Raw genomic sequence first — 16,190 nt, 5'->3', positions numbered from 1 at the left:
GCAGCCATCTCCAAAATGTTTCTCTCAGCTGCTCTGAGGTACTTCTGTTTGTGAGCTCTCTTATAGGACTCCAGTGATTAAATCAAGACCCACCTGAATGGCCGGGGTCCATATCTCCATGGAAATAATTTAATCAAATGTTTCCCCCACAGTTGATTGAGTCACATCTCCAAGGAAACAATCAAAAGATTCCAACCTAATCTACACTAATATGTAAGCCCCCACAAGACTGCATCATAGAATACGGCTTTTGGCGGTACATAATATATTCGAACTAGCACAGATAGCTATCAATACAATTTCAAATAACTCTAAGAAGTTACAGTCAATTAAAAACTTCCTATGCACTTTCTACCCTTCCAGCTAACACCTCCACCCCTGCCCTTCAACCCTGCAATTTTTAACATTAGGAGTAAAAGCTTTCAAATGATAGACTACACATCAATGTTTCATAAAAGTTCTAAATGTTATGATCTGCTTAGAATCATAGATCAAATAGATCAGCAACAACATGTTGACTTATTAGTCAATACTGTTTATTCATTAAGTAGCAGTACTAAAACAAGGAAGAGTATTAGGGTTGCAGGCTTAACTTCATTTCAAATGCTTGAGCTATCTGTTCCACAAGGTCTTATACATTTTCAAATAATCAGCATTTGGTAATGAATTACTGGAACTCAGGGTCTAGAAAGCAATTTGTCTTCCCATTGTTAATAGGACTGTGCTGAAGAAGTCTTGTAGTTCTTCATATTTAATGCCCTAAAATTGAAAAAAAATGTACATTTAATTCTTTAAGTGCAGATAATATCTCTGTAGAGTCTTATTGAAACTTTTTGTATGAAGAAAAGCTGTTACAATATATTAAGCCAAAAAAGAAAATTTTATCACTAAATTTTTTTTTAGAACTTCACTTTATATAACCTAGATATACTTAGAAAATGTAATTTAAGAAGAGAAACAAATATGGAACCAATTTTAAATATTACTGACCAGAGGTTTATTTGTTTTAAAATTAAGGTAAAATAAGCTAAAACTTGATTTAGGATAATATTTGTGATAATGTAAAAATAAAGAGATTTCAATAAACTCAAAATTACTAAACAAAGGATAAACTGATTTTTCAAAAGAGCAATCAATTACTCTTCAAACATATTTGCTAGAGCATCACAGTACTTTCTCAGGTCCTATGCTCTGGATACAAAACAAACAAACCAACCCAGAAAACCTAAACTCTGCCTCACAAAAAGAACAAAAAATCCATCTTTTTGAGGGTGGGTGTGGTGAGGAAAGGTCAAATTTACTGTCCATTCTATTATTTAAGTTGACAGAGTGCTGATAAGTGGCTTGCATAAGGAAAGATGTCAAAGGACTGGGAATAAAAACACCTTATCTTCCTATTTCCAAGCCTAATACTCTAGCCAATACAGAACATTATTCCTGTAAAGAACAGTTTCAATTACATAAATTTACTCTGATATCTCAGGAAATCACTTGGCTATGTAAAGAAGTCAGTCGTACAGATCAGTTTATATTTATTCTCTCAGAAAATATGAATTTTGCTCAATCTATAAAGTCCCCAAAGTGCTATGAAGAGTAGATAAAATATGCATAAATCAGTTATATCATCTACTACATTAGTTTATTAAAGCCCATGTGGCAACTAAGACATCATTCAAAAAAATCTGTTCATTTGAGCCCATTCTTAGGGAAATGAATTAGCTAATTGTTGCATCTGATAAGGACTATTCATTTCACCATCACCACCTCACTTATAATTGGACCTATTAAGTCAGTGATTTTGTATAAATTGCATAGTTTAACAGTCCTTCTAATTACAATTTGAAGCCATCATAAGGATTTAGGGCTTTTGTCAAGGAATTTTGTATTGAAATTTTGGGGAGTGGTAATTTTATTTTACCTAATATTGGAATGCACTGTTCCCAATGAAATGCAATGATACTACATTAATGAAACTGAATTCATGGGAAAGACACTGGTTCCAATTTTCCTAATGAGATGTACCAATGATTTAATTTAGATATGTATATATAACAGTCACAGAGACACACAAAAAATGTAGTTAACACCACTGATATTTATAAATGCTCAAAAAATAGCTACTCAACAAACACTTTTTAAGAACCTGCCATGTGAAAAGTATTGTGGTAAAGGCTTCGAGGAATATAAAAATCAGGCATATATACGCGTACAAAATAGCTATAATACAAGGTAGAGTGTAGAAAATAACTATGATACATAAAAGACATACGTTATATAAAGAAAAGTTCACTAGAGGTTCCACCTGGGGATATTAGTAAAGACTTTATAGAAGAGATAATAGAAAGCAAAAGTAGACTGAAAAGCTTATTAACAATGTAACAGAGCAACTATAATACAATAGTATATGTAGTCCAGGTGGCTGATGCAAAAGATGCATGCAAATAGCAATGGGAAAGATAACATGACAGTAGGTAGTACAGCCACATTTCAAAGGGCCTTCAATTCTGTATATCAAATGTTTGAAACTGGATGGTATGCACAAGTGATGCTCCCATGACAACAAAAGAGGATAATTTCATTATTTTTTTAGAGAAAAATACATCTTAAAGCACATAAATTACAGTAATTGTATACATCAGAAAAAAAAATGTAGGCTTGCCTGCATTCATTTTGGAGATATTCATATCTGAAGTAACAAAATATATAAAATTTAAAATTTTCCTTATGTAAAATCATTTTTCTAGTTTCAAAAATTCTCTAAACATAGCAAAAATTGGAGTGGTCAATGACTGTGACTAAACGTATAAATATAAAAGTGTTTTTACATGTGGGAGAACAAATGAATGTCAACCATGCAAAGTGTTGAAAAAGGATGGGTTTTTTAGGGAAAAAGTATAATCGAAGCAAACTGGAGTCTATGATCAACAGTAACATTGTAATATGGTTCCATTAAATGTAACAAAGGCAATACACCAAAGTTAAATGTGTATGGGGGTGGGGGATATAAGGGAGTGATATGGGATTCTTGTTAGTGGTGGTGGTGTCTGACCTTACTATTATGTGGTATGATATTTTATTTTTATTTTTATTATCTTTTTTGTTAATCTTAAAACAAAAAACTTTTTCGTAGTAATCAATACATTCAACAGCTGACTGTGGTGATAAATGCACAACTATATGATGATACCATGAACAACTGATTGTACACTGTGGATATTGTATGGTATGTGACTATATCTATAAAATTGTAGGAAAAAATATAAGTAGGGATAAAGTGCTGGAGAAAACATAGAGAAAGGGATGTACCTATTTACTGTTGGTGAGGAGGCAGAATTGTGTAGCCTTTCTGGAGGACAGTGTGGTGGTTCCAAAAGAAACTAAGTATGTGGGTGCCATAAGGTCCTGCAACCTCATTATGGGGTATATACTTGGAAAATCTGAGAGTAGGGACATCAATGGACATTTGCACACTGGTGTTTATGAGGCAGTATTCATGATTTGCAAGGGGTGGAGGTGGACTAAGGGTACATCAACTGAAGAACAGAATTGTGAACTGTGGTGTGTTCATACAATGGAATATTGACCAACTGCAAGGAGTGAAGAAACTGTGAGACAAGCAAGGAGATGAATGGATCCTGTAGACAGCATTTTGAGTGAACTATGCCAGAAACAAAGGCAAATACTATAATGTCTCACCAATATGAACTAACTACAATGTGTAGACTCAGAATTGAATCTTAGAGCACAGTTTTCAGGGGAACACTTATTGTAATGGTCCGTAGATTGTAAGCTCTTACAACAGTCACATCTATTCCTGAATTGTAATGGCTATCTCCAGATTCTGAGATGCTGATCCTGTTGTGTATAACCTGATCGATCCCTGGAATTTGGGGTATCTGTGTGACACCTGAAACTCAGAGCTAGAGGGTGGCAGATATGGATGTCAGTATTAGTGCATACAGCAACTGTTTAAAAAGCTGAAAAAGAGTCCAGACTTCAATTAGAGATATGAATGAAGCAGATCTAGTTAGGACTAGAGCAAATCGGGCCAAAGGGTAAAGGATGATACTATGTTTTAAAACTTCAACTTCCAGGTGAGACCAAGGGAAGAGATTTGGTGTAGGATCTATATTTTCTAAAAATTTAACTTGTACAATTTGTTTAAACACCATAATTACAATGGAACTTCAAATAGGAATTGAGATCTGGTAGGTCTGTACAAGTTAGTGTGAAATAGCAACACATTCCAAAGTAATCTGGGCAGAAAATAAAAATATATATGCAGAAGTGTTGGACTTCCTCACCTGGGTTGCTGCTGATGTTCTCACAAATATTGAGGACTGATAGTTTGGTATGCCAAGCCCTCTATCTTGGGACTTGCCCTTATGAAGCTTGTTACAGCAAGCTGTTTATAATTGTTCCTAAGAGTCTCCCCCTGAGTACCTCTTTGTTGTTCAGATGTGGCCCTCTGTCTCTAGCTAAGCCTACTCAGCAGGAGAACTCACTGCCCTCCCCCCTTATGTGGGACCTGACTCCCAGGGGTGTAAATCTCCCTGGCAATGCAGGATATGACTCCCAGGGATGAACCTGGACATGGCATCATGGGATTGAGAACATCTTCTTGACCAAAAGGGGGATGAGAAATAAAACGAAATAAAGTTTCAGTGGCTGAGAGATTTCAAATGGAGTCGAGAGGTAACTCTGATGGACATTCTTATGCACTATATAGATAACACCTCTTAGGTTTTAATGTTTGGAATAGCTAGAAGTAAATACCTGAAACTACCAAACTCCAACCCAGTAGCCTTGACTCTTGAAGACGATTGTATAACTATGTAGCTTACAAGGGGTGACACCGTGATTGTGAAAGCCTTGTGGATCATGCTCCCTTTATCCAGTGTTTGGATGGATGAGTAGAAAAATGGGGACAAAATCTAAATGAAAAATAGGGTGGGGTGGGGGAGGGGGATAGTTTGGGTGTTTTTTGTTTTTTTTTTACTATTTCCCATGCTCTTTATTCATATAAATATATATATATATTTTAATTGAGATTGTTCATATACTATACAACTATCCAAACATCCAAAGTGTACAATCAATTGCCCATGGGACCATCATACAGCTATGCATCCATCACCACAATTAATGTTTTTTTTTCAATTTTTAGAACATTTTTCATTACTCGAGAAAAGAAATAAAGACAAAAAAAGGAAACTCGAATCTTCCCATACCCCTAACCAACACCCTCCATTACTGATTCATAGTTTTGGTATAGCACATTTGTTACTGTTGATGAAAGAATGTTAAAATACTAATAACTGCAGTATATAGTTTGCAATAGGTATATATATATTTTCCTATATGCCCTTCTATTATTGACTTCTAGTTATAGTGTCATACATTTGTTCTAGTTCATGAGAGGGATTTCTAATATTTGTACAGTTCATCATGGACATTGTCCACCACAAGATTCACTGTTTTATACATTCTCATCTTTTAACCTCCAACTTTTCTTCTTGTGACATACAAGACTCTGAGCTTACCCTTTCCACCACCTTCACACACCATTCAGCACTGTTAGTTATTCTCACAACATGCTACCATCACCTCTGTCCATTTCCAAACATTTAAGTTCACCCTAGTTGAACATTCTGCCCATAATAAGCAACCGCTCCCCATTCTTTAGCCTCGTTCTATATCCTGGTAACTTACATTTCATGTCTATGAGTTTACATATTATAATTAGTTCATATCAGTGAGACCCTGCAATATTTGTCCTTATGTGTCTTATTTCACTCAATATAGTGCCCTCAAGTTTTCTTCATCAACCTGTTTTTTTAAGATGGTTTTGTTCACACACCATACCTTCTGTCCTAAGTAAACAATTGTTGGTTCCCTGTATAGTCACATATTTATGTATTAAGCACCATTGCCACTATCTATATAAGGACATCACCATGTCTTCCACAAAGAAGGACTAAGAGTCAAAGAAGGTAGAGAGACAAAAGAAAAAGACAGAGAAAAAAGAAAAACATGACAGCTATAAAGCAACAAAAGGAAAGACGGCATTAAACTAAAGTAGAACAGTCAGACAACATCACCAATGCCAGGAGTCCCATACACTTCCCCCATGTCCCCCCCACCGCATATGCGTTTAGTTTTGATATATTGCCTTTGTTATATTAAAGGAAGCATAAGACAATGTTTCTGTTAATTACAGTCTCTACTTTGCATTGATTGTATTTTCCCCCCAATTCCACCCTATTTTTAACACCTTGCAATGTTGACATTCATTTTTCTATCTCATGTAAAAACATACTTGTACTTTTTATCACATAGTTTTCACAATCACAGTTTTCAAACCCTAGGTTTCACTGAGTTATACAGTCCCAGTCTTTATCTTTCCTCTTTCCTTGTGGTGTCCCACATGGTCCTAACCTTCCTCTTTCAACCATACAGTCATCTTTATTCAGTGTACTTACATTGCTGTGCTACTATCTCCCAAAACTGTGTTTCAAACCTCTCACTCCTGTCTTTTCCTTTCTGTCTGCAGTGCTCCCTTTATTATTTCCTGTAAAGCAGGTATCTTTTTCACAAACTCTGTCATTGTCTGTTTGTCAGAGAATACTTTAAGCTCTCCCTCATATCTGAAGGACAGTTTTGCCAGATATAGGATTCTTGGTTGGTGGTTTTTCTCTTTCAGTATTTTAAATATATCACACCACTTCCTTCCTGCCTCCATGGTTTCTATTGAGAAATCCACACATAGTCTTATCAAGCTTCCTTTATATGTGATGGATCGCTATTCTCTTACTGCTTTTAGGATTCTCTCTTTATCTTTGATGTTTGATAATCTGATTATTAAGTGTCTTGGCATAGGCCTTTTCAGATCTATTCTGTTTGGGGTACACTGCGCTTCTTGGATCCGTAATTTTATGTCTTTCATAAGAGATGGGAAATTTTCATTGATTATTTCCTCTATTATTGCTTCTGCCCCTTTCCTTCTCTTCTCCTTCTGGGACACCAATGACACATACATTCCTGCATTTCATTTTTTCCTTAAGTTCTCAGAGACATTGCTCATATTTTTCCATTCTTTTCTCTATCCGTTCTTTTGTGTGTAGACTTTCAGTTGCCTTGTTCTCCAGTGCCTGAGTGTTTTCTTCTGCCTGTTGAGATCTGCTATTATACGTTTCCATTGTGTCTTTCATCTTTTGTGTTGTGCCTTTCATTTCCATAGATTCTGCCAGTTGTTTTTTTTTGAACTTTCAATTTCTACCTTATGTACACCCAGTGTTTTCATTATACGCTTCATCTCTTTTGCCATATCTTCCCTTAACTTTTTGAATTGATTTACCATTAGTTGTTTGAATTCCTGCATCTCAGTTGAAGTGTAAGTTTGTTCCTTTGACTGGGCCATAACTTTGTTTTTCTTAATATAGGTTGTAGTTTTCTGTTGTCTAGGCATCTGATTTCCTTGGTTACTCCAATAAGGTTTTCCCAGACCAGAACAGGCTCAGGTCTTGGAAGGAGGCAATAGTATCACGTCTCTCTGAGGGTGTGTCTCAGAAGACTGGTAACCCTGCAAGGCCTCAAGTCACTGTGCTTTTCTGCCCAGCAGGTGGCACCTGTCAGCCTGTAGTTCTAAACTGGTGTAAGGAGGTGTGGCCCGTGGCTGTTTTCCCCCAGGCTCTGGGGTCTGGTTGTGAATGGAAGGCAGGTAGTAGAGCTTGGCAGCACCTTCTTCCTCTTAGGGAAAATACAGCCCCTAGGGAGAGATCATTTACATTTGAATAGTTTCTCTGTCTGTGCTATCTCCACCCTTTTCTGTGTCAGAGCACTGGGAACTGAAAATGGCTGAGGCTTTCTCCACTGAGCCAAAAAAGGGACAGAAAGCCCCCTTCAGGGCCAGTCCACGACCATCATCTAGCTCTCCAAGGTCAGTCATCATCAAAAGCCTCTGTCTGCTTGTTAGGGATTCACAGCTTGTATTGAGCAGTCCACATTTGTTAATTAAAACCCCAGTTGGAACTCAGCTGAGCTGTATTCACTTGCTCGGGGGAATGCTGCTCTCTAGCACCACAAGGCTTTGCAGTTTGGGCCATGGGAGGAGGGGGCTCTCAGTTTGGATCCACAGTTTTTACTTACAGATTTTATGCTGCAATCTCAGGCATTCCTCCCAATTCAGGTTGGTGTATGATGAGTGGACAGTCACGTTTGTCCCCCTGCAGTTATTCCAGATTATTTACTAGTTGTTCCTGGTTGTTTATTAGTTGTTCCAGGGGGACAAACTAGCTTCCACTCCTCTCTATGCCACCATCTTCTTCCATCTCCTCGGTGTTTTTTTACTTTTATTTTTTTTTCTTATTTTTATTCTTTCTGGTGTAAAGAAAATGTTCAAAAATAGATTTTGATAATGGCACAACTATATGATGGTACTGTATACAGTTGATTGTATGGATGATTGTATGGTATGTGACTATATCTCAATAAAACTGAATTTTTAAAAATGCAAAAAAAAAAAAAAAAAAAAACACCAGATGTAGCCCCTGTCCCCATGCTGTCAACACCCCCTTTCAATATGAACAAGTTAGGGTGCTCACTGCCTAGACATCCCTGAAGATAAAGAGATTAAGTGAGATGAAGGGGTAGCAACAAACAAGATAAGATTGAATAAAGGTCTATGAATACTAAAACTTTATATAAATACATATAGATGTATTTTTAGATGTTGGGATGTTGGAATGGCTGGAAGGAGATAAATGACATGGTGGAACTGTAGCCTATAGCATCTCTTGGGATTTGCTCTATAGCTACTCATTGAATTGTGCTTTGCAAGTCTTCACCTTTCTGTATATAACCTATATTGCATAACGAAAGAACTGAAACTGTGGAAATGTAACCCATACCAATTTTTGAAATTACCTGTATAACTGCTTGTTGACATGTACATAGAAAGTTAACACCTTTCAGTATATGTGTTATATTTTAGAATAATGGAAATAGCTGAAGTTGTGCAACTGTGACCCATGACATTCCTTGAAATTTGCTACCTACATGTTAAATCATACTTTGAAAGTTATGACTGTTATGTATATATGTTAAAGTTTACAATAAAAAAATGTATTAAAAACTCTCCTAAAAAAATTTAGTGCTAAAATGTTCCTGCATATTATAAAGGTTAAGATGCCCAAGGATTTTTTTTTTTTTTTTAATTTAAATAACTGACTGAATAGATGAAAATAATTCAGTCAGAAGAGCTGATAACATTTTGAAGCCCAGGGCAGATGTTGTATGAGAGAATGAATTTAAAAAAAAAAAAAAAAAAAAAAAAGAGTATTATTAGGTATCAAGGGGCTGGTGTAACTTCTCAGTAGCCTCCTGACAACAAGAGTTGAATATCATGTAATTTAGATTACTCAAAATTATCTAAGTTTTAAGATAGTATTAATTTATTATAAAGTCTTCTTTCCAAAAAGGATTCATGTATTAACATTATTTTCCTGGTTAGGTAAAAGATGGCACATAGCACTAGTATTTTTAAAGCACAGTCTTTAGCTGGTTAGTTCTGTTGGTCAGTACATTGTCCTAACAGTTAAGGGGTAGTGAGTCAGAAGTATACTTTTGTAATGAAGGGTGGTCTTATTTTTGTGATATAATAATAATATTGGTATTATAATTGCTATATAAAAATGATAAAGATTTACTACTGTTTTCATAAAAGAAAAGAATGTCAATTTTGTCCTTGACATAATTCAGTGTATGATCACATCAAAGTTAGAAATACATAGTTTAAATGGCGACAAAACTTTTCAGTGACTAAACAGAAACGTATCAATTGAATCTTTCACTTAATTATTTATAATCTTGCACACACAAACACAAATGATGGATTGTCTTTTTTCTAATTTAAATTCTGAACTCCTAAGAGCTTCTTCTACAGTTTTGACAGTGTTAAAAAACCTGGGTAAAACTGAAGTTTTAAGATACCTTAATAATATACATATACTTTTCCTCAAAGCATTATAAAGTGATATTAACAGCATTTTTAATTAACCTGAATTTTTCCTGTTTTCATAGAAAATTATTTCAAAGTTAAAAACAGAATCTCAACTGTCATTAGAACTCTTCATAATTACGCAGACCCTAGGGCCCATGTGCAGATGATAATTTAACAAGGGCCAAAACATCCCCTTGAGAAACAGACAATGTTAACATGTCCATTACTAATTATACTCCACTTAGTAATACTATTACTAAATACTACCAAATAGCACTATGCTAATTGTATTACACATATCTAAAGATTTTCAAACCACTCACAATAAAATGTTATAGATTGCTTTTAAAATTATGGACAGTAGTTTGGAATAGATAAATTAAGCTTTTTTCGGTTGGGAATTTCAGAATATGGAAAAGGATAACTTCTGCAAGGGAGGGCAGGCACTTGGAAGGAGCTGAGATCACCAAAGTCACCAAAATCTGTCATTTATACAAGTAAGTTTATGAAGATATTATTTGAAGCAGTCTAAAAGTTGAAAACAATTTTTCTTGGTTTATGGATTAAATTTAAGATATTCCTACCTTTTGACATTTAAGGTCATTATACTCGTAATTGGTCTACTTTTTGGTCCACTTGGCGGATGGAATATCTTGTCACTTTTGCCGGAAATCTGGTGTGCCATTTTCACCACATAAGGGTCAGAAGAATGTGAAGGGTAAGGGTCAAATGTTCCTGCCTTCATTCCACCAGGCTACAAATAAAAATGAAACAATTAATGTGCTTTTTCCACTTTTTCTACAAAATTATATTTTAAAGAAGTTCATACATATTTTTGTATTGTTTATGGAGTTGGTTTTAAAGTTTCTACCTACACCAGTTCTGTGGAGTTAAAATACTGTAACTGAAATTTCTACATTAAAATGCAAATGTTTGTAGAAAGGTGATATTCTAAACTATTGTCAAGCATTAATATTTTAGTGAGACTTCATCAGATCAGGCCATCACCTAGCTAGGGAGTGAGCTTATTACTAAGGGAATGAGGCTTACGTCAGATGTATTTTGATAGCGAAAGGAATCAGGGCTCAAAACCAGACAAAGGGAGAAGAGGTCTAGGGTGAAGCTTGTCCAACAGGGAACAGAGGGTAACATGAGTTCCTCAAAAAAAGGAATAGCACATCAAAACAGGAAGTGAGAAGAAAACTGATCTACTTTTCACCTTTTGTATAGCCTATTAAGAGAAGTCAAACAAAATATATCCACAAAACAAAAATATTTGCTTTAACTTTTTAAACTGATTTGAAAGCATTTTTGCCTTCATTTTGTATGCTATCTCCAAGAATTAATAACCTGGAATCATAACAATCTTTCCTTTGATATCCAAGCCAAATACACACTTCAAATATTCATTTGAAAAATGTGGTGGTAATTTTTCAAATTTTCTGGATTGAGGACACATGGATTATTCTGAAGAGCAATAAATAATAAGGAAACTTAAAAAAAAGTAAAGAAAATTCATCAATAAATGTAGAAGCAAAATTAATGAATTAAAAATAGAAAAATGTTTGATAAAGAAACCCACCAGATGATCTCTAAAAAATAAATAGGGAAGGTCTGTGGAAATATGGTGGAGTAGGAAGCTCCAGGAATCAGTCCATCCACCAAAACAACTATTAAACAGGCAGGAACTGTATCAATCAACTATTTCAAAACTCTCGAGTCCAGTAGAACACTATACAATATGCAGGGAAGAGCGGGAGAAGAGGCTAACAAATTATGGGAAATACCAGTAAACTCCCATGGGGCTGCCCAAGGTGTAGCTCCCTTGTGTCAGAAATGTATATAAAAATCCACTTCCCCAAGATCTGGGGTGGGCATGGGCCAATCACTGATCATGGCTTTTGATTAGTGACTTTGGATTGCTGGGGGCTGGCTCTGAGGGTGGCCACTATTCCAACCCACACTGGACAAAGGAAGCAGGGGGGAATTAAAGATGGCATGCTTCCTCAGGACTGCAGAGAACAGTTGAAGGGCTGCAACAGGAGCCATTGAAGAATCTCTGAGTTCCTTCTAGGCCCAATCCCTCATCCCCTCTCCAGGGAAGTTTAGAGCCCCAGTGCTCTCTTTGTAGGTACCTGGCTTTGTTCTGGCTGGAAAAGACTGATTTGGGAAATCCCTCTTCAGCCAACCCCCTCCCAAATTTGCCCTCCAGGCAAAAGCAGCTTGAAACAAAACAGTGTAAGAAACAATTTAGGTGGACAGCTGGGGGCAAGGGCTTACCACCTTGAAGTCCAGAAGTGAAACACCCAGGAGAGGGAGAGGGTGTGATTGTTTGAAGCTGTACATGCCCCAGAAAAACTTGTTCTTAAACTTAATCCATTCCTATGGGTGTGAACCCATTGTGAGTAGGACCTTTTGATGAAGCTACTTCAATTAAGGTGTGGCCCACCTCAATCAAGATAGGCCTTAATCCAATTATTAGAGTCTTTTATAAGAGAATGAAATTCAGACATAGAGAATACCACAGAAGGAGCAACCAGAAGCTGAATATCAGTAGAACCTGGAAGAAAAGGGAGAGATCAGGGAACACTACCATGTGCCTTGCCACGTGAAGCTAAGGATGAACTGCCAGCAGCCAGCCCCAGAATGCCAGTCTTTGGAGAAAAAGCATTGACCTGATGATACTCTGATATGGACCTTCCATTAGCCTCAAAATTGTGAGCTAATAAATTCCCATTGCAGTAATCCATTAAATGGTATTTGCTTGAAAAGACAAAGAAACTAAAACAGAACGTCTGTCTCTAAAGAAGGAGAGGGGGCATTCAAATTTCTATAAATTCCTGAACTCCTGAGTCAATAACAAGCACAAGCCCAGGAGAAGACAAAGGATCAGAAAAGAAAGGGCAAAAGAACAGTGCAGTTTCAATTTGCCTTGGATGGAACTTCGTGACAGGTGGGCAAACAGTCCCGAAAATTTGTCATATCACAGGCTGGTTACAAGCTCAAGAAACAGACATTTCAGAATAAATCTGAAAGTTAACATTTTAAAATATTACAATGTACAGTATGCCACAAAGATTACAAGACAAATAAAGAGGAAATGATGGCCCACTCAAAGAAAGAAGATAAAAATCTGGAAAACACCAACAAAGAAGACTAGACTGTGAACATACCAAACACTTAAAAAAATCTTAAAAATGCTCAGAGAAAGAACTACTGGATATCAGGAAAACAATAAATGAGCAATATGAGAATCTTAGTAAAGAGACAGAAATTTTATAAAGGAGCCCAACTGAACTACTGGAGTTGAAGACCAAAAAAATTGAAATGAAAAATCCCCAGGAGAGTGTGTGGGTTTGGAGCTGTTATATACCCCAGCAAACACCATGCTCTTTTAATCCATTCTTATGGGAGCAGACCTACTGTGGGCAGGACCTGTTGGTTAGGTTATTCAACTGAGATGTGACCCATTCAAGGTGGGTCTTAATCCTTTACTGGAGCCCTTTATGAGAGAATAAAAGGCAGAGACACAGAGAGACAGAGCAGGGAGAGAAACACCCAGAGAAGCAAGAAGGACCTACGGAAGCTGAGAGAGCCAATGAAACCAGAACCCAGGAGAGAAGGACGAGCAGAGGTCATCATGTGCCTTCCCATGTGCTATAGGAACCCCAGATACAGCAGCCTTTCTTCAGAGAAGGTATCCTCTTGTTGATGGCTTAATTTGGACATTTTCATGGCCTTAGAAATGTAACTTGTAACATTAAAAATCCCCATTATTAAAAGCCAACCCATTTTATGGTATATTGAATTTCAGAAGCTTTAGCAAACTGAAACAGAGGGTTTCAACAGCAGATTGGGCCTGGAAGAAGAATTAGAGGACTCAAAAACAAGACAATTGAATTAAGGCAGGCTGAAGAACAGAAAGAAAAAATAATTATAAAAAGTGAAAATAGACTAAGAGACCTATGAGACACCATCAAGCATATCAATAAATGCATTGAAAGGGTCCCAGAAGGATAAGACAGAGAGAAAGGGGAAGAAGTAACATCTAAAGAAATAATGACAGAAAACTACCCAAACTTAGCAAAAGACATGAGTGTGCACATCTAAAAAGCCCCAAGAACACGAAATAGGATCAACTTAAAAAAAACAAAATAAAATAAAACACACACACACACACCCCCTTCACATAATGATCAAACTGTCAAATGCAAAGAACAAGAAGACAGTCCGGAAAGCTGCAAGACAAAAGCAACATGTTACGTTAAGGGAGTCTCTACAGGATCAAGTGTCAATTTTTCACCAGAAGCTATGAGACAAGAAGGCAGTGGGTTGAAATATTTAAAGTGCAGAGGGAAAACAATGGTCAACCAAGAATTTTATATCCAGAACAACTTTCATTCAAAAAATGAGGGGAAGATTAAGACATTCGCAGATAAACAAAAGCTGAGGAAATTCATCACTACCAAATCTGCCCTACAAGCAATGCTAAAGGAAATTCTTCAGACTGAAAGGAAAGGACACCAGACATGGTTCAAAGTGACATAAATAAAGACCTCAGGTAAAGGTAGCCACTAATTGTAAATGCCAGTACTATTGTATTTTTTAGTATGTAACTCCTCTTCTTACTTCCCACAATGCAAATGCATAAAAAGTAATGATGAATCTATTGTTGGGGACATACAATATACAAAGATAAAATTGTTAACAAGTACAAAAAAAGACGGGGGGATGGAGGGATATAGGAAAAGTGTATGTGTATGCTATTGAAGTCAAGTTGGTATCAAATCAAATCAGATTGTTATATATTTAGGATGGTAAATGTAAGGCCATGGTAACAACAAGGAAAATATAAGAAAAATGTATCCAGATAGAAATGAGAAGGGACTCAATATAGTACACAATAAGAAATCAATTAAATATTAAAATAGGCATTAACAGAAGAATTGAGGGATAAGAAAGGCGTAAGCCTTAAAAAAGACTAAATAGCAAAGTGGAAGAAGAAAGTCTGCATTATCATTAGTGACTTTAAATGTAAATGGATTAAACTCTCCAGTTAAAGGCAAAGATTGGCTGAATGGATAAAAAGCATGACCCAACTATATGATGTCTACAAGAGACTCACCTTAAATTCAAAGTAGTAAGTACGTTGTTGTTTTGCTTTTTATCATAAACATTAAATGTGACAATGATTCCCTCTCCCTGCACACATTTTTCTGGTACAATATCTGCCAATTGTGACTCTGGCTGCTACTGATGTATATACAAACCCAGATGTAAAAAATAAAATAGGGTCTTGGGCAAGATGGCGGCATAGAGAGGAGTGGAAGCTAAGTAGACCCCCTGGAACAACTACAAAAAACCAGAAACAACTAGTAAATAATCCAGAATAACTGTGGGGGGACAAATGAGACCATCCACTCATCATACACCAACCTGAATTGGGAGGAATGCCCGAGAACACAGCATAAAATCTGTAAGTAAAACCTGCGGAACCAAGTCGTGAGACCCCCTCCCCCATAGCCTGAGCTGCAAAGCCTCGCGGTGCCAGAGAGAAGCTCTCTCCCAGCAAGCGAATATAGCTCAGCTGAGCTCCAACTGGGGTTTTAAGTAGTGAGTGTGAACTGCTCACTACAGGTACGCAGCCCCAAAAAACAGACAGAGGCTTTGGGTGACGACTGACCTGGGAGAGCCGGAGGGTTGCCTTGGACTGGGTCTGAAGGGGACTATCTGTTTCTTTTTCAGTTCAGTGGAGAAAGCCCCAGTCATTTTCAGTTTCCAGGGCTGTGACTCGGGGAAGGGTGGAGACAGCACAAGCAGAGAGCAAGACCATTGAAATGCTAATGACCTCCACCTGAAGGGTCTGTCTTCTCTAGGAGGAAAGGGGTGGGGCCCTTTCCATTGAGAACCAGACCCCAGAGCCTGGGGGAACACGGCCATACCTCCTCACACCAGTCAAGAATTATAGGCTAACAGGCATCACCTGCTGGGCAGAAAAGCACAGTGACCCGAGGCATCACAGGGTGGAGCAATTTTCTAAGACACACCCTCGGAGAAACCAGATACTGAATATTTCTTCCCTCTGAGACCTGAGCCTGTTCTGGTCTGGGAAAACCTGATTTGGATAACCAAGGAAACCATGCCTAGACAACAGAAAATTACAACCTACACTAAGGAAACAAAGTTATGG

At 37.0% G+C, this 16,190-nt stretch overlaps 1 protein-coding gene across 5 annotated transcripts in view; it reads right to left on the bottom strand.

Annotated features, from left to right (window-relative positions):
* Positions 1 to 519: 519 nt before the first annotated feature.
* Positions 520 to 16,190, bottom strand: part of C3H4orf47 (chromosome 3 C4orf47 homolog) — a 49,625-nt gene continuing 33,954 nt past the window's right edge. For all 5 annotated transcript variants that reach the window (XM_037831122.1, XM_037831121.1, XM_037831124.1 and 2 more), the window contains 2 exons: positions 10,585 to 10,754; positions 520 to 759 (listed from right to left, as the gene is read on the bottom strand). In XM_037831122.1, coding sequence (XP_037687050.1) covers positions 711 to 759; positions 10,585 to 10,754 — 219 coding nt within the window. In that variant the 3' untranslated portion in view covers positions 520 to 710. The remainder of the gene's footprint in view (positions 760 to 10,584; positions 10,755 to 16,190) is intronic.

Source organism: Choloepus didactylus, chromosome 3 (assembly GCF_015220235.1).
Source record: "Choloepus didactylus isolate mChoDid1 chromosome 3, mChoDid1.pri, whole genome shotgun sequence".
Lineage (NCBI taxonomy): Eukaryota > Metazoa > Chordata > Mammalia > Pilosa > Megalonychidae > Choloepus > Choloepus didactylus.
Note: the sequence above shows the minus strand (reverse complement) of the source record. Positions and strands in the feature narration are given on the sequence as shown.